The sequence below is a fragment of the Barbus barbus genome (assembly GCF_936440315.1).
Source record: "Barbus barbus genome assembly, chromosome: 4".
NCBI classification, from domain to species: Eukaryota; Metazoa; Chordata; class Actinopteri; order Cypriniformes; family Cyprinidae; genus Barbus; species Barbus barbus.
Window position 1 is genome coordinate 1,896,695 of NC_136732.1, and position 25,352 is coordinate 1,922,046.

Here is a 25,352-nt window from a genome sequence, read left to right on the forward strand (position 1 = left end):
AAAATAAAAGTCTTGTTCTCGAAATGAACTGCAGAGCTGGCAAGAGCCCAAAGAATCAGTGTATCATTCGTCCTTTCCATTTTCAATTGATAAATGAAAATCAAAAAATGAAAATCTGATTGTTTTTTTTTGTTATTTGATTTTGAATCAGAAACGAAAAATGAAAATTGTCTTGTATTTCATATTTTAAAATTTCGTTTTGGATCAAAAATACAAAATTGAAAAGGGTCCACAGAATCAGAATCTGTTTTTAATATTTAATTGCTGGGTTGTGCGTCACCCGGAAATTTTTCTGCAAGCAAATAGGCGGGCTTGTGTACCCCCTGGCAGTTTTTCTGTTATTGTATTACGCTATAATTGTTAATAAAGCTTAAAAAAAAAGAAAAAAGTTAGCGACACTATGGCAGCGCTGGAGCCACACTCCACATTAATCATGGAGTTGTTCAAAACCGGTATGACACACGCTGAAATTTCCTGCTCACTGAAGCAGATGAATATCGTAGACTGCTCGGAAAGAAGCGTCAGAAGATTTTGTGCTGGACACGACCTAAAGAGAAAACTATGGAAAGCCAAAGTATTCATAAACGCCTGCTCGGGCGTCTGATTGCACACTGACACCATACCTGTCAAGTATCCCGTTTTGGCCGGGAAATTCCCGTAATTTACCCTTCTTTCCCGCCGTCCTCCCGTATTAGTATTTTCCCGTAAATCTCCCGTATTTTAACCTGCGTTATTAAAAAAAAAAAAAAAAACGTCCCCCCCAAAAAAATCTGAGCTCTGTCACTAGCCTCGCGATAACTGCCACCTGCAGTAGCTACTACAGGTTAGTGTGTGAGGTCAGATGACGAGTTGATGAGTGACGACGTGGGAAAAAAAGAAGAAAAAACAGACAGATGATGGACGCCAGGACAGAGAAGGAAGGCACTCCTGCCAAAAAAACAAAACCCTCGTGTAAATACCGCGATCAATGGGACAACGGATTTATTTTTCTGAAGAAGAGCAGTGTGGGGGACAGTCACGCGTTTTGTAAGATTTGTAACTGTGACTTTAGCATCGCACACGGGGGAAGGAATAATGTATGCCAGGATGAGAAATCCACCAAGCACAAGCGCGGGCTAGAGCCACAAAAACATGCCCAGGCGATGTCAGCATTCGTGACGAGAAATGCCACTGAGGCAGACCAGGTCACAAGTGCAGAGGTAAAAATGGCAATGCTGTGTGCCAAAAACAACATTCCTTTCTCCTTCCATGATGACTTCAACAAGTGTGTAGCTCAGCTCCACTACTTACCCTAGCAACCACCCTAGCAATGGTCAGACACACCTGGAAAAATTAAATATAAGTATGTGTAGTGTGTATTAGCAGTAACCTTATAAGAGCAGAATAAATATGGCTATGTAATATGAACAATGTATGTACAGATATGTGCAATGTAGTGGCAGTATCATTATAGTAGTAGTAAGAACAATATATATATATGCAGTGTATTAACAGAATATATTACAGAAAAACTGAATAAATATGGATATTTAGTATGAACCATATAAACAGATATGTACAGCTATGTGCAGTGTGGTAACAGTACCATTGTAGTGCAGAAATTGACAGGAAATAAAGGAGCTGGCTTAAGTTCAGGAAGTAGTGGAGCTGGGCATAAAGCCAATTGTAGTTTATAAGTGGTTGACAAGTGGTGATTTTAGCTTTCTTGTCACCTGTCTTAAAATGTAAGGGATACTGGAGCTTGGTTGGGGTGGTGGGACTGCTCGCGGCGGGCACCGGAAAATTTCCCTTATTTTCAAATCCAAAACTTGACAGGTATGACTGACACGTCAAAAGCTTTGGGATTATGGCGAACGCGCGTCGGAAACGCGCGGTTTTGTGTCTCAAAACGCGTATGGAAGGCCGTTGGGGCCAAAAACACGTGAATTTTAACGCATCAACAACACGTTAAATACTTTCACGCGTAAACAACACGTATTTAACACGTGAAATGCGTATTGTTTACGCGTGAAATACGTGTTGTAGATTCTTGATTATTCAAGCCAATGGTAAAGGTATCACAAAGGCCTGCTTCTAACAACAAACTTTACATGACAAAGATCAGTGAGGCAGGAGATATTACAGCAGCTAGAGATGCCATAATGGAAGCTGCAGAAAGCCTGTCCTTGTTGGGGTCCCTGGGGCATATCACCACCATGGAGGAACGGGACCAGTTAGTTCAGGCAGCCACTACTTTCTATGTGGAAGGAAGGACTAAAGAAGCCTTAAAACAGTAAGTGTGTATGTTTTATGTAGTTATGTTTTTAGGGGTTCAAGCGCCGATACCATATTGTAATTGAACTCCTCATTCCAGACAACTTTGCCTCTAGAACCACTGCTGTCAATCAAATCGTTTGTTAAATGATTTGGACGATGTAAAAAACCTACTTTTGCGGACTAGTCCTAGGTTTTTCACTCAATCTTACAAAAAACACTGCGGTACAATTCTCTGGACTGTCTAGGCCAATAATTCTCAAAAAAACGTTGCAATTTACTCTGTGAAGCTATAATAGGTTGTTTAGAAAAGGGGCCTGTCCAAATTTACCCAAAATCTTATAAAACCTAAAGGAAAACTAAAAACTTTGCAAAACACACTGAGCACATGCGACAAGTGAATCTAAAAAAATCATGCAAGGTTTTAAGGGGATCGGATCACAACTGGCACTATAACAGTTAAAAACCTGGATTTACCAAACATGCTTTTTTTAATCATTGATTTAGGTGGGTACTGCCTTGCATTACGTTTCTAAGTTAGTCTAGGGGATAAATATAAAAACGAACAATGAAAGGGAAGGAGGGGAGACAATGTATCTGTCTCCAGACCCAGAATCAATACACAACACCATTTTGTTGTTCAAAAATGATAGCCATAAAGCGATCTTTTATTTAACAAACAAAAAGAAACAAATTGTAAGAAGTGAAAGTGTTGTTGAAGTTACCTCCGAAAATCGGAGGCCAAAAATCACAAACAACGTGTTAACTAATTTAATAAGAAACTAAAGAAACTAACTAAGCCCCAAAAGAAAAACAATCCACAACCCTTTCTCCTTGTCCATCCACCAAAACAGGAGAAAAGGTTTCAATAAAAAACAAGGGACAGCCCCATTCCTTACAAATACCCTTCACAAGTATATTCAATAGAAGACGCAAAGGAAAACCTCAAACCAGATGTCATCAGCCAATCAGCAACCTTGGGAAACCCCCTTTCTGCAAAAACTACAACAAAAGGGAATCCCTTAACACAAAGGCAATCCAAGTAACCTCCAGATTCTTGCTAAGCTGGTGCATTTAATATAACTTTTAGCCTAACTGAAAAAAGTCAATGCGATGGTTAAATAAGTGATTGGTTGTTCAGGTATATGCAATGGCACATATAGCTATAAGCTTGGGATTTAACATTTTCATTCTCTTAAACTCATCCTTTCCTGCAACGTGTAAGAATGTGTGATTGTCAGATTAGTTTACATGTCTTGGATTTATCCAATAAAGTCTCATTTATATTGAGAAGAGAAGTATCTTGCATTTTGTGCTTACAAGTTAATGTCTTAAACTGCCGATCTTGTAACTGTGCTATTAATAGTGTTTAATAGATTGTAATGTCCAGTGCAGAGTTTCCCTTACACGTAAATGCCTTAAGCGCTTGAACCCTGGTAATCGCTGCTTGCAGCTATATTTGTATTTCTTATTTTAATTGGTGTATTTCCACCGTTCATCTGTAGTGGTTAATACAAATTGTAATCTGAATTTTACCTTGTTTTCAAAGCCTTCCTTTTGTTCATGACTGTAGCAAAGTGGTTGGGGCAGATTAACCCCCCCCCCCCCCCTTTTTTTTTTGTAAAGAAAATAGTTTGGTGAGCTGTTTTTTTTTTTTTTTTTTGCTTTTCTTGCTGCAGAGCAAATCTACCTAGTGCTACACGCTGTTATGTAAAATGGTGCACTTGCTCCTGTTTGAAAAAATGTGGGTCCGAGGGTTAATTGACGCTTGTTGGGGCAGTATTGCTTCTCTGTATAATGCTGGCCAATTGAGAATGGTATTCTCATTCACCTAACCTATGGAAGTTGTTTGGTTCGCATCACTTGGGTGTGATGGGGTAACATGATTTTCTAAATGTACACATGGTTCTTTGTATAGTTTATTTTTATTATTTTTTTGTTTTACAGATTTGCTGAAGGGCTAAGCACACTTGGCCTTCTAGACATGATGAAAATTTATCACAGCATCTTCAAGACTGCATTCTGTTCATCAGAGAGGCCTCTAAAAGCTACAGACTTGATCTCCTTGATCCCCTACTGGAAGCAATCGGTGGCAACTGGAAACAAAAGTGTAAGGATTCTGGAGAGACTTCCTTTTAGATATTGAAGGTAAATTAATGATTTGCTGAATAACAGTATTTTGATTTCATTTGTGATACGCAAGACTGTGCGTATCACAAATGTTATTATGTTACTATTTTATAGATGGTGTGTTTGAGATCACACTAGATCAACTGCTGGTGTTCTGCTCTGGAGCTGATAGAATTCCAGCGCTGGGTTTTTCTCCGCAGCCAACTCTGAATTTTACTCACGAGATGGGACGGAAGTACCCTGAGGCCAATACTTGTGTTGTCAAACTAAAACTTCCCATCCATGACACGTACGAGATGTTCTGCAAGTACATGTGTGAGGGTATCATTCAAGCTCCCACTTTTGGACTGGCTTAGATACTGTTTAATCCATAATCGCAAATACTTCACTGCTCTTGAAAGCAAACATTTATCGTTTTGTTTTGCTTGATTTTAATAAAGTGGTAAGACCTGGAGAAAGTCTGCAGTAATTGTTTTTGGCATATTAAAATGAATCTTAACAGTCATAGTTAACCCTCTACTGCATAGTGTTTTTCTTATGCCCCACGTTAAGTGCATGTTTTTTTTTAAATGATTGCAACCAATTAAAATGTTTGAAAAGTATCAAAGTGAAAGTGACGTGACATACAGCCAAGTATGGTGACGCATACTCGGAATTCGTGCTCTGCATTTAACCCATCCAACGTGCACACACACACACACACACACCGTGAACACACACCCGGAGCAGTGGGCAGCATTTATGCTGCAGCGCCCGGGGAGCAGTTGGGGGTTCGGTGTCTTGCTCAAGGGCACCTCAGTCGTGGTATTGAGGGTGGAGAGAGCGCTGGACATTCACTCCCTCCACCTACAATACCTGCCGGCCGGGGACTCGAACCCGCAACCTTTGGATTACAAGTCCGACTCTCTAACCATTAGGCCACGACTTCCCCTAGGAACAGTCCAATAAGGTGTGGAAGTCAATATCAAGCACCATTTGAAGGTGGGACATCCTGTTCTGACACATGGTCACAGGAGCACATGGTATGAGAAGGCAAGATTATTTGCTTTTGTAATCTTATTTAAAATGACGAACTATACATAAATGTGTATGAAGGTCTAGAGAAGACTTTTGTCAGGTTTTATGATTTTTTTATTTTTTGCATGTTCAGAAATTCAGGTGTCCACAGCTCCCATCCATAAGCAGGATTTCCCATTATGTGTGACAAAAAGGGAAGATGCAAGGTTCCTGGATGCAAAGGAACACTCAAAGTGATGTGCAAAATGTGTAATGTGCAACTCTTTCACAGCAGAGAAGTGCTTCTTGAAGTTTAACACGGAGTAAAATCTCATTCGATGAAGTACATGATATGACATGACACACTACATCAGGGCTGGGAAATTTCAGTCCTGGAGGGCCACAGTCCTGCAGATTTAGCTCCAACCCTAATCAAACACATCAGAGCAAGCTAATGAATGTATTTTAAGATCACTAGAAAGCTACAGGCATGTGTGTTTGATTAGGGTTGGAGCTAAACTCTGCAGGACTGTGGCCCTCCAGGACTGGAGTTTACCAGCCTCGCACCATGACACAAACCTACGTCTGAATCAAATGCAATATGTCAACGTTTTTCAAGTGTTTTTCCCTTTTCATTTAATGGTTTCTGAACATTTTTTGACAGATTTGTGATTTTGAATTGCTCTCTGAACTTTGTCTTATATGTGAATGGAGAATTTCCTCTGTAATTCTGTACCATTTTTGCGCTATGTTGCCCTGAGGCAAATGAATAAATATTTTGGGATGGGGGGGTGAGGGGTGGTAAAAAAAAATTTATCAATAAAATGTTCCCAAATAAACCAAAAAATGATGTGGAATAATTTATCATGTGCCATCAAAATGCATGCAGTAGAGGGTTAAATATATAATGCTGTAAAATAAAACGATATACAATTATACGAAAATAATCTATAATAGTATGAAATATTTTAAGTTAGCCTATGTCTTTTATGTTATATTCATTGTTCATTGGCCGCTTCTTATGCTGAGCTTATGCAGTCAGTTAAGCATGAACTCAGAGCAGCATCCTTGTGAGAACTGAGATGTACTGAGTTCTTGCATCCTTCCGAGTTCGCTCTTTCAAGAAAGCCTTGCAAGACTGGTCTCCACACAAGTCTCTTCTCTGGGTTCTTGGAATTGAGAAACGCCAATGACCTGCATACCTAATTACTGTTTGTCTGACGAGTGCATAATCTCTTAACAAAAAATAGGTTTCAATAAGCGCCACCTGCTGGCGATAGCTGTAAATGTAAGCACAGTAAAAGCTGTCGATTACAAAAGATATTGTCTTCCGAAGACGGATATTGATTCCAATGGTCTGTTTCTTAAATGTGCATTGATTGCTTACCTCCACTGTAACTGATTTCCTCACACAAATGTTAATGATTTGATGCTAACTTAAGTTTGATCACGGTTAAAGCTAGAATGTCCACTAATGTGTTTATTTACAAAAAGGCATGAGTGAAGAAAAATGAAGCAATTTGATCTTTTATCAAATTTTTCATGAAACTGCGATTTAAATATTACTTCTATAGGCTATACAAAAAAGAAAAGAAAAAAAAGACATATGACACATGTTAAATGGTGGTAGCCTAGTTTATGAATGGTACACCCCCTTAAGCTCACATGAATAGACTGACCCAAGTCTTCAGCAGCCAATGACACCGACGCGTTCAAACTGATTTTTCACGCGTCAACAACAGGTTAAATACGTGTATTTCACCCATAAACAACACGTATTTCACGTGTGAAATACGTGTTGTTTACGCGTGAAATACGTGTTGTTTACGCGTGAAATACGTGTTGTTTACACGTGAAATACGCGTATTTAACGTGTTGTTGACGCGTTAAAATTCACGTGTTTTTGGCCCCAACGGCCTTCCATAAACACGCGTCTTCAACGTGTGATTTCCTATGAAACGCGCGTTCTTGACGCGTGCTTTGGAGTCACCAAAAACGCGCGTTTTTGACGTGCGTTTATCATAACAAGAAATGGGCGTCGAAAATACGTGCGTTTGGAGTCGGACAAAACGCACGTTCTGAACGTGTTACAGGTAAACCAAACAGGCAGAGCAAACGTCTTTTGAAGTATCCACACAGGCGAAAACAACGTGCTCTTTCTGTAGTGTTCTCAAAATGGCACGCGTCAAAAGCGTGTGCTGACTTCATTGCCCGATTCTGTCATGTGTCCGCTATATCCTCCTGAGACCCCCCCAAAAAAGCTTTTTTTCATGTCATTACATTGTTTAGAGCATTAGAAAAAAATGAAAAATTTTGATACACAAAACCCGCGCGTTTTCATGGCAAAAAAAAATTTGCTGTCAAAACGCGCGCTTTTGACGTGTCAGTGTGCAATCAGACGCCCGAGCAGGCGTTTATGAATACTTTGGCTTTCCATAGTTTTCTCTTTAGGTCGTGTCCAGCACAAAATCTTCTGACGCTTCTTTCCGAGCAGTCTACGATATTCATCTGCTTCAGTGAGCAGGAAATTTCAGCGTGTGTCATACCGGTTTTGAACAACTCCATGATTAATGTGGAGTGTGGCTCCAGCGCTGCCATAGTGTCGCTAACTTTTTTCTTTTTTTTTAAGCTTTATTAACAATTATAGCGTAATACAATAACAGAAAAACTGCCAGGGGGTACACAAGCCCGCCTATTTGCTTGCAGAAAAATTTCCGGGTGACGCACAACCCAGCAATAAATATTAAAAACAGATTCTGATTCTGTGGACCCTTTTCAATTTTGTATTTTTGATCCAAAACGAAATTTTAAAATATGAAATACAAGACAATTTTCATTTTTCGTTTCTGATTCAAAATCAAATAACAAAAAAAAACAATCAGATTTTCATTTTTTGATTTTCATTTATCAATTGAAAATGGAAAGGACGAATGATACACTGATTCTTTGGGCTCTTGCCAGCTCTGCAGTTCATTTCGAGAACAAGACTTTTATTTTGCTCTGGCGATGTGACGTCATAAGGCTGCGTCGCGCTCCCGCGTTTGTGGTTCGACTGAACAAAGGTGTGTGCTTTTAATCATTTAAAGTGTTCAGAAGTAATTAACTTTGTAATGAATTATTACGGGATGTAACGCTATAATGCTTTATTTAGTGTCATTAATTAAGGGTATGTTGTGCTTGTAAAGCGCACGAGTAACAGAAACGGTCGCTCCCTGTATCGTCCCAATGTGCATTCTATCCACCCTATATAGTATTGAAAATGACTAATATCACACAGAATTTAGGATGGATAGTATGCACATTACAGGCTCAGTCTATAATGAAGCATTGATGGAGAAACGGAGCTTTTTGAACCTCCGAGTCAATTGAATCATTTGATTCGCAAAATGATTCGAATCAGCGCACGCTGCTCAAAACAAACGAGTCATTCCACGAATCCGCTGCGACCTTTTAAGTGTGTTTTATCTGTTGGGTCACCAAAACCTAGTTTTATTCATTGAAATCTCGTTTTTTCAGTTGACACCACCTATTATGTCATGATGGCCTTCTATGAAAGTGTACTTGTATAATAAAAAAAAAAAGTTAATGCATTTTGCTATTCTCATAAATATATTTCTGTGCTTTTTTGCTGGTAATGTTTTTTCTAAGTAAATTTATGATTATTCGTTAAAATCATTTATTTCCATACCTCAGTAACCCCCCCCCCCCAAATATACTTGTGAAAACGATCTTTGTTATTTTAACAATATACATGATTTAATACCATGTGCTCTGCTGTTATTCACTACATTTAGAGCAGGGACGTTTTGAGCTTTATATATATAAAAAAAATCACATGTACATAAGTATTCACAGCTTTGCTCAGTACTTTGTTGAAGCAGAGACTGCTTCTGTGAAGCTTCAATGCTGCAGACATTGTTCTGTACCCTTCCCCAGATCTGTGCCTCGATACAATCCTGTCTCTGAGGTCTACAGACAATTCCTTGGACTTCATGGCTTGATTTGTGCTCTGACATGCAGTTAACTGTGGGACCTTATATAGACAGGTGTGTGCCATGTCCAATCAACTCAATTTACCACAGTTGGACTCCAATCAAGTTGTAGAAACATCTCAAAGGATGATCAGTGGAAACGCTCTCGGTTACTCACGTAACCTCGGTTCCCCGAAATGAGGGAACGAGACATTGCTTTGGGAAATACATTTTTCTCGAATATTACTGAAGCCTTATTGAATCACGCCAGTGAAACTGGCCAATGGCGTTCAAGCGCGTGAAATATGAGGGGGCTCGTCACTATATAAAGCAGCGCTTGTACGTCATCCATTCAGAATCTTTGACTGAAGCAACTAGGCATTGTAAGATCCTGAGCTCGGTGACACGGCAATAAGGGCAATGTCTCGTTCCCTCATTTCGGGGAACCGAGGTTACGTGAGTAACCGAGAGCATTCCCCTTCAATTCGGTCACTCAACATTGCTTTAGGAACGTATAAAATCCCGCCGTGTCACAGCGATGGAGCCAAGCTCGACTAAGTATGTCAAGTTTCACATTTGGAGCCGTAATGAGAACGGCAATGATATTGGCGCTCTTAGTAAACACAGCTCAGGTCTACAGGACCTAGTCGAAACCATGTAAAGTCAGGGGCGCAGCAGCTAGATGATGTCACATCAGGGGCGGAGTTAACTCCGGTGAAACAAAGAATGTGAAATGGCGGCGGCTTCGGCGCTTTCACAAATAGATTAGTTGAAATTGTTTAATTTCAATGAAATCATGTTATAATGCACAGCCGTACCGGTATGATGGTGGCCAAGTCCTAAAAGACGTGGTAAACTATATCATAATACTGTGATAAACTGATAGGGACAGCCATTGAATTGGTGGTGCGTCTATACAGGGTGTATACGACCTAGTCGAAACCATTGATACACATCTCAGATCATGGCTGAGTAAGCGCGTGCGCTGCTCGCACTGACAGCACATGCGAGGCAAGCGACGACACATCTAGGTTATAAAACCTCGCGAAAGTGCTGGGTGATGACCAGCCTGTCGCCGTACAAATTTCCTGAATAGATATGCCATTTGACCAGGCCCAGGATGATGCGAGGCCGCGGGTTGAGTGGGCACGAACCCCTATCGGACATTCCACACCTTTAGAGCTGTAAGCCAAAGCAATTGCTTTGGGCCAGATCTGTGGCGCGTCGGAGCTCTTTGAAGACTTCAGGGTCCGGGCCACCTTCATCCAGGGACTGAAGAAGCTTGGCCTGATACACCTGAAGTATTGCCATCACATGCAGTGTTGAAGCTGCCTGGCCCGCTGCCGAGAAAGCCTTGCCAGCGAAGTTTGCGGTGGCGCGGCAAGGTTTAGAGGGGAGAGACGCGTTGTTTCTCACCCTCCAGTTTGCCGCGGCTGCCGGACAGAGGTGGGCAGCGACGGCTTCCTCCACGGGGGGAAGTTTAACATACCCCGCTCGGTCAGCGCCGTCCACTGACGACAGAAGGGAGGATCTCGGATTGTGCACCTGACTGGTGAGCGGTGCGTTCCACGACTTCGCTATCTCGTCGTGCACCTCCGGGAAAAAGGGGCCGGGTCTCCGCGGGGTGTCCTTTCGGCCGCGGTCCGACTGGAGGAACCACTCGTCCAGACGGCTTCTGGCCGGCTTGGTAGGAGGCGCCCACTCTAGACCGAGCTCATCAACCGCCTTGGTCAGGACGCGTAGGAGCTCAACATCACTGTGATGGAGGTCCCCAGCGTCACTGCTGGGGGGCGCAGTGTAATCCAGTGGGCTGTTGGACCACTCCTCTCTCGCAGACGCTGCCACCGAGATGGCATCATCCTCATCCTCCTCCACGGCTCCGAAAGACACCACATCTTGTGCGCTGGGGGAGGGGCGGAGATCAGCGGCCATGAAGCGCACTGGAAGGGGACCTGCAGCAGGGGGGTGAGAAGCGTGTGGGCACTGAGCCGGCGCGGTCTTGTCACCCGACCCGGACAGATCCGCATCAGAAACTCGCGGCACTTTACTCTTTGGCTCAGAGGAAGGGCGCGGCAGAGCTAGTTGGGCGAGTTCATCGCCTTGGACGATGGCCACACGGAGCCTGAGAGTCCGGAGACTCATATCTCCGCAGTGGGGGCAGTCCGACCCCCCAAGCGCCGCCTCTGCGTGGGCGCGACCCAGGCAGAAGACGCACGATTCGTGGCCATCAGAGGGTTCGATTGGCTCTACACAGGAGAGGCAATCGCGAGAGGTCATCTTTGTTCGTCCAAAGCTCACTTACCGGAACACAGCAGGGGAAGAAGGCGTGTCCGCTGCAGCGTGTAGATCACGGTGAGTGGTAGATTCTTTGATAGTTTCTCTTCGGTGGAAGATCGCGAGGAAGCGCCATCGTCCAGCTTTCATTCAGCGTCATGGAGGTCTTAAGTAGTTGACTTTGCTGAAGGAAAAAATTCTGAATGGATGACGTACAAGCGCTGCTTTATATAGTGACGAGCCCCCTCATATTTTGCGCGCTTGAACGCCATTGGCCAGTTTCACTGGCGTGATTCAATAAGGCTTCAGTAATATTCGAGGAAAATGTATTTCCCAAAGCAATGTTGAGTGACCGAATTGAAGGGGAACAGGAGGCACCTGAGCTCAATTTTGAGTGTCATGCCAAAGGCTGTGAATACTTATGTGCATGAGAGTTTTTTTTTTATAAATTCAAACAAACATCTTTCAGATTGTCATAATGGGGTATTGTTTTTAGAATTTTGTGGAAAATAGTGGAGATCTTAAAAGAGGTGCGGGCCAGATATTGAATGCCATGAAGCAGCCACACAAGTTATGTTTTATTTTAATTACCTATTCGGTCAGTTTACAACGTTCTAATGTAGTATACTATGTTATTGTTGTTTTTCCTTCAGTCGGGTTAATAAAACTCAGTTCAATTGCAATTTATATCTGTTGTCTCTCTTGGTCACACAACGAAATACAGTGTTTATAGACAATCTTACAGTGAATTTGAGTAAAAAACAACTCTTTATATGTTAAGCTGTATTTGTCTCTTCAACCCTGTTACCCTAGTCTCAACCCCATCACACCTACATTTTTGTTAATTATTTTTTTAGGTTTATGAAGAAGTAATTAATTTTTTTTGAGCTCAGTCGGAAATGTTCAGAGCAATCATAAGAATATTGATTTTAATTCAAATTCTGAAGTTAACCCACTTCTTTGATCAAAAATGATGAGATTGCTGTCACACAAAGTTCCATTGCAGGATTTAGTATAGCAAAAGTGTGACGTTTTATGTAAATTTTATATTTGCAAATACTGAATTAGTGTGAGGGACATCTGATTAATAGGATTTCATTACAAATACATTTTATGATCATATTCAGAGAGCTCCCATCGTGTCCATAACGGGGTTGAAGATTAATAGTGCCCATATCTTGAAATAATGACCAATAATAATAGGGGTTTGATGCCTGAGGTGGGAAAATATGTTTTTCAGGAAGTTAAATATCTCATTAATGCTGTGGGGTGTTCAGAAAAGTCATACATTTTGGTAAAAAATCTAAAAATATCCAAATCGTACCAGTTTCGTGGAATGACTCAAATACCAAATATAATCGTATTACAAATAGGTTGTTTTTTTCTTATCAGGTAATTTAAGTACATTAACTCTCACTCTGACTGACTTCCTCACAAGTGTGCTGACTACTGAACTAGGGAGCTGATTGAGACGCACACGGATTTATGTATTTCTGTTAATTATTCTCATCTTAAACAGGACAAAGTGTCCAAACACACTGAGAAACTCCTGAAGCAGCTGTGACACTGTTGTAAAGATGGAGTTTATTAAAGATGAGAGTGAAGACATGAAGATTGAAGAAGCTTTCAGAGTCAAACCTGAAGATACTGAGACACAAACAAAGATGGAGTTTATTAAAGAGGAGAGTGAAGACATGAAGACTGAAGAAGCTTTCAGAGTCAAACCTGAAGATACTGAGACACAAACAAAGATGGAGTTTATTAAAGATGAGAGTAAAGACATGAAGACTGAAGGAACATTCAGAGTCAAACATGATACTGAGACACAAACAAAGATGAAGTTTATTAAAGATGAGAGTAAAGACATGAAGACTGAAGGAACATTCAGAGTCAAACATGATACTGAGACACAAACAAAGATGGAGTTTATTAAAGAGGAGAGTGAAGACATGAAGACTGAAGAGGCATTCAGAGTCAAACATGGAGATGCTGAGACACAAACAAAGATGGAGTTTATTAAAGAGGAGAGTGAAGACATGAAGACTGAAGAAGCATTCAGAGTCAAACATGGAGATACTGAGACACAAACAAAGATGGAGTTTATTAAAGAGGAGAGTGAGGACATGAAGACTGAAGAAGCATTCAGAGTCAAACATGATACTGAGACACAAACAAAGATGGAGTTTGTTAAAGAGGAGAGTGAAGACATGAAGACTGAAGGAACATTCAGAGTCAAACATGGAGATACTGAGACACAAACAGGTTGGTTTTAATTCTCAAAGCTCACTCATTTGATACTAATTTAAATTCTCGGGTCCTAAAATCCGTGCCCGACCTGAATCATTTCTTGCCCGAACCCGACGTGCATAAAAAAATAAAAAAAAAAGATAAACTCCACTCGAGACAGACCTGATGAAATTAGACCCGAGTCCGACCCGACCGCATTTATTTTCGAACCCGACTGGAACCGAACGTAAACGGCATTGATGTGTGCACAGCCTGCAGCCTACACGTTCCTACATGTTCCTACATTTTTAAAGCATGCAGTTGTCCACCCACTGCTTAAAAAGCCCAATGCTGATGTAAAATGTTTGAATAATTATCGTCCTATCTTAAAATTACCTTTTCTTTCAAACGTTATGGAAAAAGTTGTCCAATCACAGTTACTTCCGTTTTAAAATTCGACTCTAGTATTTGAACAATTTCAATCAGGTTTTGCAATCTATCATAGCACTGAAACGGCTTTGCTAAAAATGATGAATGATTTACTACTTGCGGTTGACTGTTGACTGCGGTTGAAAATGCAGTTTTGATTTTATTGGATTTAAGTGCCACTTTTGACACAGTTGATCACGACATCCTTTTGTCACACCTTGAACATTGGGTAGGTATTAAGGATACAGCATTATCGTGGTTTAAATCATATCTTAAATCCAGGACACTTTCAGTGGCTATCGGCCAGTTTCTCTCCCTTGTGGGGTTCCTCAAGGGTCCATTCTTGGGCCCTTACTTTTCAATCTGTACATGCTTCCACTTGGTAATATAATTAGGAAATATAAAATCTCTCTTCATTTCTACGCTGATGATTCTCAGTTATACGTTCCATTAAAATCTAGACATTCTCTGCAGCCTCTTATGGACTCTCTGAAGGACATTAAAATTTGGATGGCGAATAATTTCCTCCAGCTAAATAATGAAAAAACTGAGGTGATTATTTTTGGTCCCTCTAAAACCAGAAACTCTATAGTTAGTAACTTAGACAGTCTCACTCCATATGTTACGTCAATGCAAAAAATTTAGGTGTTATTTTTTACTCTGAGCTTTGCCTTGAAAAGCAGATTAGCTCAGTTGTTAAAAACGGGTATTATCAATTGAGAATCATTTCTAGACTTAAATCAACACTTTCCTTTCAAGACTTGGAAAAAGTTATTCATGCATTTATCACATCACGATTACACTATTGTAATTCCTTATACCTAGGTCTTCCCCAATCTTCACTGGCTCGTTTGCAGATGGTCCAGAATGCAGCGGCCAGATTGTAAACTGGTGCAAAAAAATGTGATCATATCACTCCGATTTTAGCGTCGCTCCACTGGCTTTACTGTCTCTTTTAGAATTCAATTAAAAATTGTTTTGATTGTTTTTAAGGCACTTAATGGACAAGCCCCATCATACATTTCTGATCTTATCTCGTTTCATTCTGCTCCCTCAGATCTGCTAATAAAGCTCTTTTATATGTCCCATGGTCACGACTTAAGTTTAAAGGTGACAGAGCCTTTGCAGTAGCTGCACCACAGCTATAGAATCAGTTGCCACCTGACATTAAGAGTGCTCTATTTCGGTTTTTAAATCGAGACTTAAAACGCATCTTTATGCTATGGCCTTTCTTGAATTTTAATTTATGGATTATGGATTAGTATTCAAGTTCAAGTTCAAGTTGAGCTTTATTGTCATTCCGCTACATGTGGGGACATGCAGTGGAACGAAATGTCGTGTCTCGCAGGACCACGGTGCTACATAAATACAGACATACAACAATGAAGTAAGAAAAAACACTATAAACCTATACACTACTAACAGATTTAACTATAAGTATACTATATATATAAGTATTTACCCTATACAAACTAAAAGAATAAAGGATAAAAAATACAACTATACGAATGCTTCACATAAATATTATCCTATACAAACTAAAAAATAGAAGACGAAAAATACAAACTGTACATGTGCAAAGAGAGACATTTGAGTCAGCAGCTGGTTGGGGAACAGTGCAGGATGATTTGTAGTGCAAGAGCATGTAAACATAACATACATATATTGCTGAGTTTTTTGTGAGATTGTGCACACGCAGCAGTGTGTGTAAGTGTCCATAGTGCACCTAGTGTAGAGTGTGAGTGTCCATAGTGCACATAGTGTAAAGTGTGAGTGTCCATAGTGCACATAGTGTAAAGTGTAAGTGTCCATAGTGCACATAGTGTAAAGTGTGAGTGTCCATAGTGTAAAGTGTCCATAGTGCACATAGAGGAGAGTGTCCATAGTGTAAAGAAAAATAAGAATAAAAAAAAAAAAAAAAAAAAAAAAAAAAAAATATTTGTATATATAAATATAAATTGTTATCTTGGATTTTAATTTGTATTTTATTTGATACTTTACTGTATTTTATGATTGTTTTGTACAGCACTTTGGTCAGTGTAAGCGGAATTTAAATGTGCTCTATAATCGTGAGCCAATGCAAAGATATTAAAACTTGGGTAATGTGCTCTCGTTTACGCACACCAGTAAGGAGCCTTTTGTACCATTTGGATTCGATTAAGCAATGCTTGGTTAATACCCATATAAAGGGAATTACCGTAATTGAGACTCGATGAGATAAAGGTATGAATAACCCTTTCAAAGTCTTTCAAAGAAAGAAATGGTTTCACTTTAGCTAAGACTCTTAGATGGAAAATGTTTGTCAAATTTGAGAGCACTATCAAAATAGACCCCCAGATTCTTAACTACTGGTTTCACACAGGAAGACAAATGGCCAAGATTTAAGCCAGGGGAACCAGCAACATCTGATGATTCAAAAATTGTAATCTCAGTTTTGCCTTCATTAAGGTGAAGAAAGTTTTGGGACATCCAGGCCTTAAAATCAGCTAAACACGCCAGCAGAGGATCCAAACTTTTGTTATTGCATTCCAGGGGCAGAGAGATTTGGGTATCATCTGCGTAAACAATGGAAGGAGACACCATGTTTCCTAAATATCGACCCCAGGGGGAGCATGTACAAAGAAAACAAAATTGGAGCGAGAATAGAGCCTTGAGGGACACCACACATAAGGGGAGCTGCATCTGAAGTAAATTCACCAAAACTAAGAGAACCTTCTATTGTTAAAATAGGATTGAAACCATTTGAGAGCATTACCCTGAATGCCCACCCAGTGCTCAAGACGAGAAATCAAAACAGAGTGGTCAATTGTATCAAATGCCGCCTTCAGATCTAACAGCACTAACACAGCAGATTTGGCAGCATCAAGAGTCAGTAAAATATCATTCAGAACTTTAACCAGTGCTGTTTCTGTGGAATGGTTTTTCCTAAAACCTGATTGGAACACTTCAAAAATATTGTTATTAAATAGAAAGCTCTGTAGTTGGTGAAACACTATTTTCTCTAAAATTTTAGATATAAAAGGGAGATTTGAGACTGGCCTAAAATTGGTCAAATCTGTCGGATCTAAAGTAGGCATTTTAAGAAGTGGATGTACAATGGCAAGCTTCATGTCATCTCAAGACATCTGTTCATAATCTTAAGAACGGTAGGCCCAATCACCTCAAATTTGTTAAAAAAATCGAGGAAGAAGAGTGTCAGGAAGATCCAGAGGGTTTAAGCTGGCTTACAATATCCTATAGAACAGGCAGATTTACAGGCTCAAACTGACTCAGAATGCAAGTAAAGAGTGGCGGGACAGAGGGATCTTGACAAGGAGAGGGAATATCTAGCATAATATCCCTTATCTTGTCCGCAAAAAAATTTAGAAATTTGTCACACATCACCAGGGACTCTGTAGGGAAGAGATCAACTGAAGGGTTAATGGCCGCATTAATAGTGGAAAAAAAGTGCTCTTGAATTGTGAGTTATTTTCAATAAAATCTGAAAAGTACTTAAACTTTGCTGTTTTCACCGCTTTCTGATATTGTATCAGGCTGTCCCTTAATATTTCATAAGAAACTTGCAAATAACAAATATTCAATTGAAAATTGAAACAACGCGTTCTACAGAGCCATTACAAGGACATATGGTTAGCTGCATGCTAGCAATAGCCAGTTACATTACAGTACATGCAGTTTAACTTACCAGCAACAGAGTAGGATGATGGCGAATGATTTGCAGATCCTGAGCAATACTGACAAACATCTAATCTTGTAAAATGTGTGGTAAGTGCGCCGCTCCATAGTATAAACGTGATCGCAAATCTCCAAAGTGAAAGTAAATCGGTCCGCGCGTGCATTCAAAAGCGTTTTCAGTGCCCCTCATATTAATAACAGCTCACTGATGCCCGCAGTTAATATACAACATAATTACCCAACGATATAATTGCGAGAGAAAGTATTGGAATATATTTTTGAGCAGTTGATTTATATGCTAATGAATGGACTGCTATGTTAATAAGTGCTGTCATTGTTACGTTTATTATATTAATATGTTTCAGCATGTTACAATCATTATATGGTTTGAGTTAAGATCCTATGGCCTATCTTTAAATAAATTAAACAGTTTGTTATAATACAGATTAAAAGCATGACTGCTCTCTCTCTCGCTCTGTTTATGAGTGTTTATCACTAGCCTAATAATATGACGTGCGTGCATGCATACAGGGAAGGGGTGCTATTTTTGAATAATAATCGAATAATTCCCAGCGATTTTCAAATATTACTTTTGCTTGAAATGCCCATCCCTAGTATGAAGAACGGACCCTTGGACTGGAGTCCTGAACTGAAATAAACTAGATTCATTTAAAACCAACTGTGCTAACCTGAATTAGGCTGACTGAGGTTGCCTTTCAAAACATCAGAATCAGAAGAATCAGAATGAGCTTTATTGGCCAAGTATGTTTACACATAGAAGGAATTTGTTTTAGTGACAGAAGCTCCACAGTGCAACAGAGAGACAGCAACAGGACAGGACACAGATAATAAAGAATAATACAAATATCCAAATAGGCAATGTACAAAACAGCAAAAACACAATATATAATATAGACAACTATGTGTGTACAGGTCTGATATGTGCAAATTTGAAATGGAAAAAAAAAATTTGATAAAAAAGTAAGCAAGTGTGGTGAATAAATAGAGTTGTGTGTTCCGCGTTTTATTGTCAAGTGTTCAAGAGGTGGATTGCCTGAGGGAAGAAACTGTTTCCTTGGTTTGGCCGTTCTGGTGCTCAGAGCTCTGTAGTGTCGACCAGACGGTAACTGTTCAAAGACGGAGTGTGCTGGGTGTGAGGGGTCAAGAGTGATTTTGCCAGCCCTTTTGCTCACTCTGGATGAGTACAGTTCTTGGAGAGTGGGGAGGGTTGTACCAATGATTCGCTCAGCAGTCCGGACTGCCCTCTGTAGTCTCCTGTGGTCAGATTTGGTAGCTGAGCTGAAACAGACAGTTATAGAAGTGCAGAGGACGGCTTCAATGATGGCAGAGTAGAACTTTTTCAGCAGCTCCTGTGGCAGGTTGAACTTCCTCAGCTTGCGAAGGAACTACAGCCTCTGCTGGGCCTTTTTCACAATGGAGTCAATGTGATTGTCCCACTTCAGGTCCTCTGAGATGGTGGTGCCCAGGAACCTGAATAACTCCACTGCAAGTCACAGTGCTGTTCATAATGGTAAGTGGGGGGAGAGCAGGGGGCTTTCTCCTGAAGTCCACGATCATCTCCACTGTTTTCAGCATGTTAAGCTTCAGGTTGTTAAGACTGCACCAGACAGCCAGCTCCTTAACCTCCTGTCTGTAAGCAGACTCGTCACCATCCTGGATGACGCCGATCAGTGTGGTGTCGTCTGCAAACTTCAGGAGCTTGACAGAGGGGTCTTTAGATGTGCAGTCGTTCGTGTAGAGGGAGAAGAGTAGTGGAGAGAGAACACAGCCCTGAGGAGCTCCAGTGCTGATTGTACGGGTGCTGGATATGTATTTTCCCAGCCTCACTAGCAGATGGAGGTGGGGACAGAGAGCTGAGTTAGTTTGGGCAGGAGGAGGTTTGGGACGATAGTGTTAAAGGCCGAGCTGAAGTCCACAAACAGGATCCTCACATAAGTCCCTGGTCTGTCCAGATGTTGTAGAACATAATGCAGTCCCATGTTGACTGCATCGTCCATAGACTTGTTTGTTCTGTAGGCAAACTGAAGAGGGTCCAGTGATATCCTTCAGGTGCGCCAGCACCAGTTTTTCAAATGACTTCATGACCACAGACGTTAGAGACACAGGCCTGTAGTCTTTTAGTCCTGTAATTTTGGATTTCTTTGGGATGGGGATGATGGTGGAGCATTTGAAGCATGAGGGGACATCGCACAGTTCCAGTGACCTGTTGAAGATCTTGTGAAGATGGGACCAGCTGGTCAGCACAGGATTTTAGACCTACTGGTGTAACACAGTCTGGGCCTGGTGCTTTTTTGCTTTTCTGCTTCCAGAAGACCTGGCACACCTAGTCTTCGCTGATCTGAATTGCAGGTGTGGGGGAGAGGGGGGTTGCTGGAGGGTGTTAATGGTTGTGTGGAGAGGTTTTCAGGGCGGGTGTGGGGTGTTTCTTCAAACCTGCAATAGAACTCATTCAAATCGTCTGCCAGTTGTTGATTCTCCACAGTGCTGGGGGATGGTAGGGCTGCACGATTAATCGAAAAAAAATCACAATCTCGATTCATACATAAATGCGATCTCATTTCTAAATGACGGCGATTCACTTCCGTGTATTTCCCTGCATTCAGATCATGCTGCATTCACGCGTTTTGGTCACACTCACACAATAACAAAACACTATTAATTCACCAATCAATCATAAATCTCGATCACTTTTCTCCTCTCCCTCATTGGCCACGTTCCGCTGTCACTCACGTGACGTGTAACAAGGCGCTAGACCTAAACGGAGTCAATAGGCGCGTTCGCAGAATGAGCACTGTTTCAACGGGGCGTCAGCATCAATGCTTGACGGAGGGCGTGTCTGAAGCTGACCAGAGCCGTTGAGAAACAGAGTTGCGACACGCTTTGATCTCGCCGCCGCGCGGTCACGTGGTTCATGGAGCTCTCAATAGTTCCAAACAACTCCGCGCTGTCCATAGGTTTGAATGGGATTAATCGGGTCAGACAACAACAGCGGGTATATTTGCGGCATTTTCCGGCAAATATTAACACAAAATGTCCATTGATTAATTTGTTTAGTACACTGATAGTAGCATTTTGTCTGTGGAGTTTAATGGAAATAATATTAATGGGTTTTTCTTGTTTAACTATGGAGTAAAAACATAGTACAATGCAACACACAGGATAAGGCGGTTACATTTCTTTGTATGCAAAGTATAAATAGTGTAAACCGCTTAAAACCTGTTAGCGGTCCAGCGTCCCGCCGGCGGAACACAGCCCACCCCCCGGGAGTAAACTTTCTCAGACACAAAAACTCAAAAAAACAAAAGCTGAACATGTCATATATCTATGGAAAGCTGAGATTCGAACGATGTAAAGCATTTTAAGATACAATCAACACAGCAGGTACAATCAGTGTCTTTGTCAGACCACCAACAACCAAATAAACAACAACAAAACTGAAGGAACTCACCTATGAAGCCTCCTGAAAGTTCACTGATCCATGATATTCCAACAAAAACGGTGCTGTTACACCGTAAAGAGTCCAGACTATCCAATTCAGTGCAATATTTAGTCCATAAAACATGTATATCTTGATAAACATCCACGGAATGTAGTACTAGCATTTCCCATTAGCCGACGGAGCAATGTAATCTTCTGTGTTTTCTGCAATGCAGCGTCTACTCTTATGCACAGACAGCGGATTTTTTGATGTCAAAATGGCCGCTGAGGGCTGACCTTTTGATTGACATCTCATTTGAACCAATAGGTTCATCTTAGAGCAGTCAACAAGCCTCTACAACCAAAGAGCGTCCAGCATGGGAGATGGTCCACCCTCTCTTTGATGGACAGTAGATCGATCCAGTTGCATTATAGTCTGCAAATGACTTGTTCCTGATAGCCAATGAGCTTCTGAACAGACTGATATGATGTTTTAGGGGGTCGGTTCATTCTGTTATGGTCAAAAAACCGTGCGCAAAATCTTGTACGCATGTGCGTAAAATTGATAGTGACGCGTTCGTTCGTGTGCGAAAAGTTTGGAGAGTGTTGAAGCTTTGAAAGTGTTTGACTGGTGAAAAATGGCGAAGAGATTGATGAAAACAAACTTTTCACTTGAAGAGGTTGTGGAGCAGTGCACTCGGCGTGACCGTGATGAGTCGGAGGATGATATTGCTGAAGAAGAGAGCGATGTTTCATCAGCGGAGGAGATGTTTTCGGATGGGGGAGACGTCACTCTCGACAAGTAAGTGTTTTATTGTATTTTATAACATTTTTACTGTACTTTTACTCGTATGCAGTACCTCACGTACTGAGGTATGTGTTTTGAGGTGTTCCTGCTAACTTTTGTCGGGTGTGTTTGGTGCGCGGATGCGCGAGTTTGCATGTATGTATGTGTATATTTATATTTGTGTGTGTATACGTACATATGTATGTACACACACACACACACACATACATATGTACATATTACACATACAAAATATAAATATATAGTGTTTGTGTGTACTCATGCACCAGTGTATCTGTCTGGTTGTTTGTGCATGTGTTTCTGTTTATATACATTTGAGCATGTAAAAAAAAATAGTTGAATACAGAAAAGATGTAAATGTTTTATAAAATATTTATTTTGTTGTGGTTTGTATCACAGACAATCATCTGACATTGAATCAGATGAAGACTGGGAGCCAGTCAGCAAAAAGCCACATACTGAGGGACATGAGGACAGCACCTCTTCAGAAGAGGAGCCCCATTTCACACCTTCCCAGAGAGGTTCTGCCAGCAAAGGACGGGGAAGGGGGAGAGTCAGACGACGGGGGAGGGCAAGAGTCAGAGGGGGAGGGAGAACTGCCAGCAGCAGCAGTCAAGCAGAGGTGACAACAAGCACATCTGAAGAGAGATGGAATGGTGTTGATGTTCCAGATGTGGCACCACCACAGCCCACCTTCAGACCCACCAATTCACCAGGACCTAAGCTCATACAAACAGCCACCTACACAGTTTTGCAGCTTTACCAGCTTTTTTTTACTAACTCCTCGTTACAGACAATAATTCAAAACACCAACGACTATGGCTCAACTCGCCATGCAAACCCCTCCAACCCGTGGATTGACGTGACTTTACAAGACATGTTTGCTTTCATGGCCATGGTCATTTATATGGGTCTTGTAAAGCTCCCAGCATTTACCGATTACTGGCGAGGAGGTAATCTGTACAAATTGCCGTTCCCTAAAAAGCTTATCACCGGAAAGAAGTTTCTTAGGATCTGCCGGTCCCTTCACCTCAGTAGCTTGGTGGATGATGCTGCTAACGAGCAGAGAAGAGGTACAGCTGGATTTGATCGTCTCTGCAAAATAAAGCCACTGTACATTGAGATGAGAGATGCCTGCAAAACAAACTATCACCCTGGCCAGGAAATTTCAATAGATGAGCGGATGGTTGCCTCTAAAGCACGTATCAGTCTCAAACAATATATGAAAAATAAGCCTGTTCGCTGGGGATATAAACTTTTTGTTCTGGCAGACTCGAGCAATGGGTACACGTGGGACTTTTTTGTGTATGAAGGAAAGCTGCAGGGAAACAGTGGCAAGGGACTCAGTTATGAGTCTGTGATGGAGCTGATTGACACACGGTTGCTTGGCACAGGCTACAAGTTGTTTGTAGACAATTTCTACACAAGTCCCTCCCTTTTCTGCGACCTTCTTCAGAAGAGGATCTGGGCGTGCGGAACCATACGCACACACGTAATTGGGTTTCCAAAAACAAAAATAAACTGTCTGAACTCTAAATCTCCCCGTGGCAGCATCCGGTGGATTAGAAAGAACTCCCTCCTCTTTGTCCAGTGGCGAGACACAAGGGATGTGTCCATGTGCTCAACGCTCCACACAGCCCATGCAGGGGATACTGTTCAGAGGAGAGTGAGAGATGCAGATGGGCACTGGATGGTGAAGGACATCTCTGTTCCACCAGCAGTGAAGGAGTACAACCGGTATGTGTTCTGTAATCAACAATCTTTTATGCTATTTGAAATTAAATAAAATATGTGGCTCAATGTTGTTTTTTCCTATCCATACAGGTGCATGGGTGGAGTGGACCTCTCTGATGCCCTGATCAGCTACTATAAAGTCATCCACAAGACCCAGAAGTGGTACAAGACATTTTTTTATCACTTCGTGGACATTGCTGTTGTGAATGCCTTCCTGCTGTACAAGGATATCACAAAAGGTAAAGGAGAGGTACCCATGCACCAGAAGGCATTCAGGGAGACACTTGTTGATGAGCTGGCAGCGGCAGCGGGAGCTGATAGACCATCGCCCACTCCACACAGAGCACATCACAAGCCTGTGCACATCAGTGGAGACAGCACCTCAGGTCGTCTGAGGTGCAGACGCTGCCATGGAAAGACACCAGTGAAGTGCTCTTCCTGTGATGTGCCTTTGTGCTTTTTGCCAAGTCGGGATTGTTATAATGAGTGGCATGTTGCCAATAACCGCTAAAAAAAATTAGTAAAATTAGTAAATAGTTAGACAGTGTGAGATATATATATATATATATAGTGTGTTTTAATAAAAAAACAATTATACCATAGTACTTGTTTTGTTTATTTTCACATTTAGTTTCAAGAATTGAAAAACACTATAATGTGTTTATGTTTCAGTTATGTGTCAACAATTATTGGCAGTGAATCTAGATAAGGAATAGAATAGCTCTAAGTGTAACCTTTCATTTGACACCAAAATTATAACTGTACGTTACAGCATTCAAGAATTACAGCATTTTATGTGTCAATGGTTACAGAGGGCCATTTGGAGTCTCCAGGTGTCCTTTTTTGGGAAGCGCCTAGACATAAACTTAGATAAACACGTGTAAAACACTCATTTTCTAAGGTATTGTTATCAAGTTTGAAATTTAGCTTGGTAAGGCTTCATTCTGTGATCCCATTGTATTTTCCAGCTCATACCTCCCAGCTATAGTCATCTGCAGGCTTCTATTTACAAAAAAGTGTAGGCGGGTTTTTTTTTTCTCTCTTTTTCAGTGTTTTCAAAGTTCTATTACTCAATATCAGTAAGACTTACGCCGGTTTCACACTGCAAGCGTAAGCAGAGCAGAAGCAGCGCGTATCCATTTGGATGAGACGCAGACTTTGGGTACTCTATGCAGTTTACACACAATGTAAGATGAAGGAAGAATAGCCTACCTTCCTCCTCAACTTGAAACATTTAATTGTATACGTATGTATCTCATATTTCTTATATATGTGTGGAAAGTATGCATTTTGAAATAAATGTTTTTATTTCATCAGTGTTGTTTCTTTACTGATTGTAATACTTCAGAAACTGATTGGATTTGCATGGCTGAGGCCAACACAATGCTTTATCCTGAACATTACATTAGTATTGACAG

At 41.1% G+C, this 25,352-nt stretch overlaps 1 protein-coding gene across 1 annotated transcript; it reads left to right on the top strand.

Moving 5' to 3' along the window:
- Positions 1-8,387: 8,387 nt before the first annotated feature.
- Positions 8,388-24,445, top strand: LOC306861612 (piggyBac transposable element-derived protein 4-like; the record flags this gene model as incomplete). The annotated part of the gene is made up of 5 exons (XM_079403991.1): positions 8,388-8,441; positions 13,144-13,886; positions 22,071-22,194; positions 22,600-23,937; positions 24,025-24,445. The coding sequence occupies exons 2-5, from the start codon at positions 13,202-13,204 to the stop codon at positions 24,443-24,445; spliced, it is 2,568 nt and encodes an 855-aa protein (XP_079260117.1). The 5' UTR covers positions 8,388-8,441; positions 13,144-13,201.
- Positions 24,446-25,352: the final 907 nt, after the last annotated feature.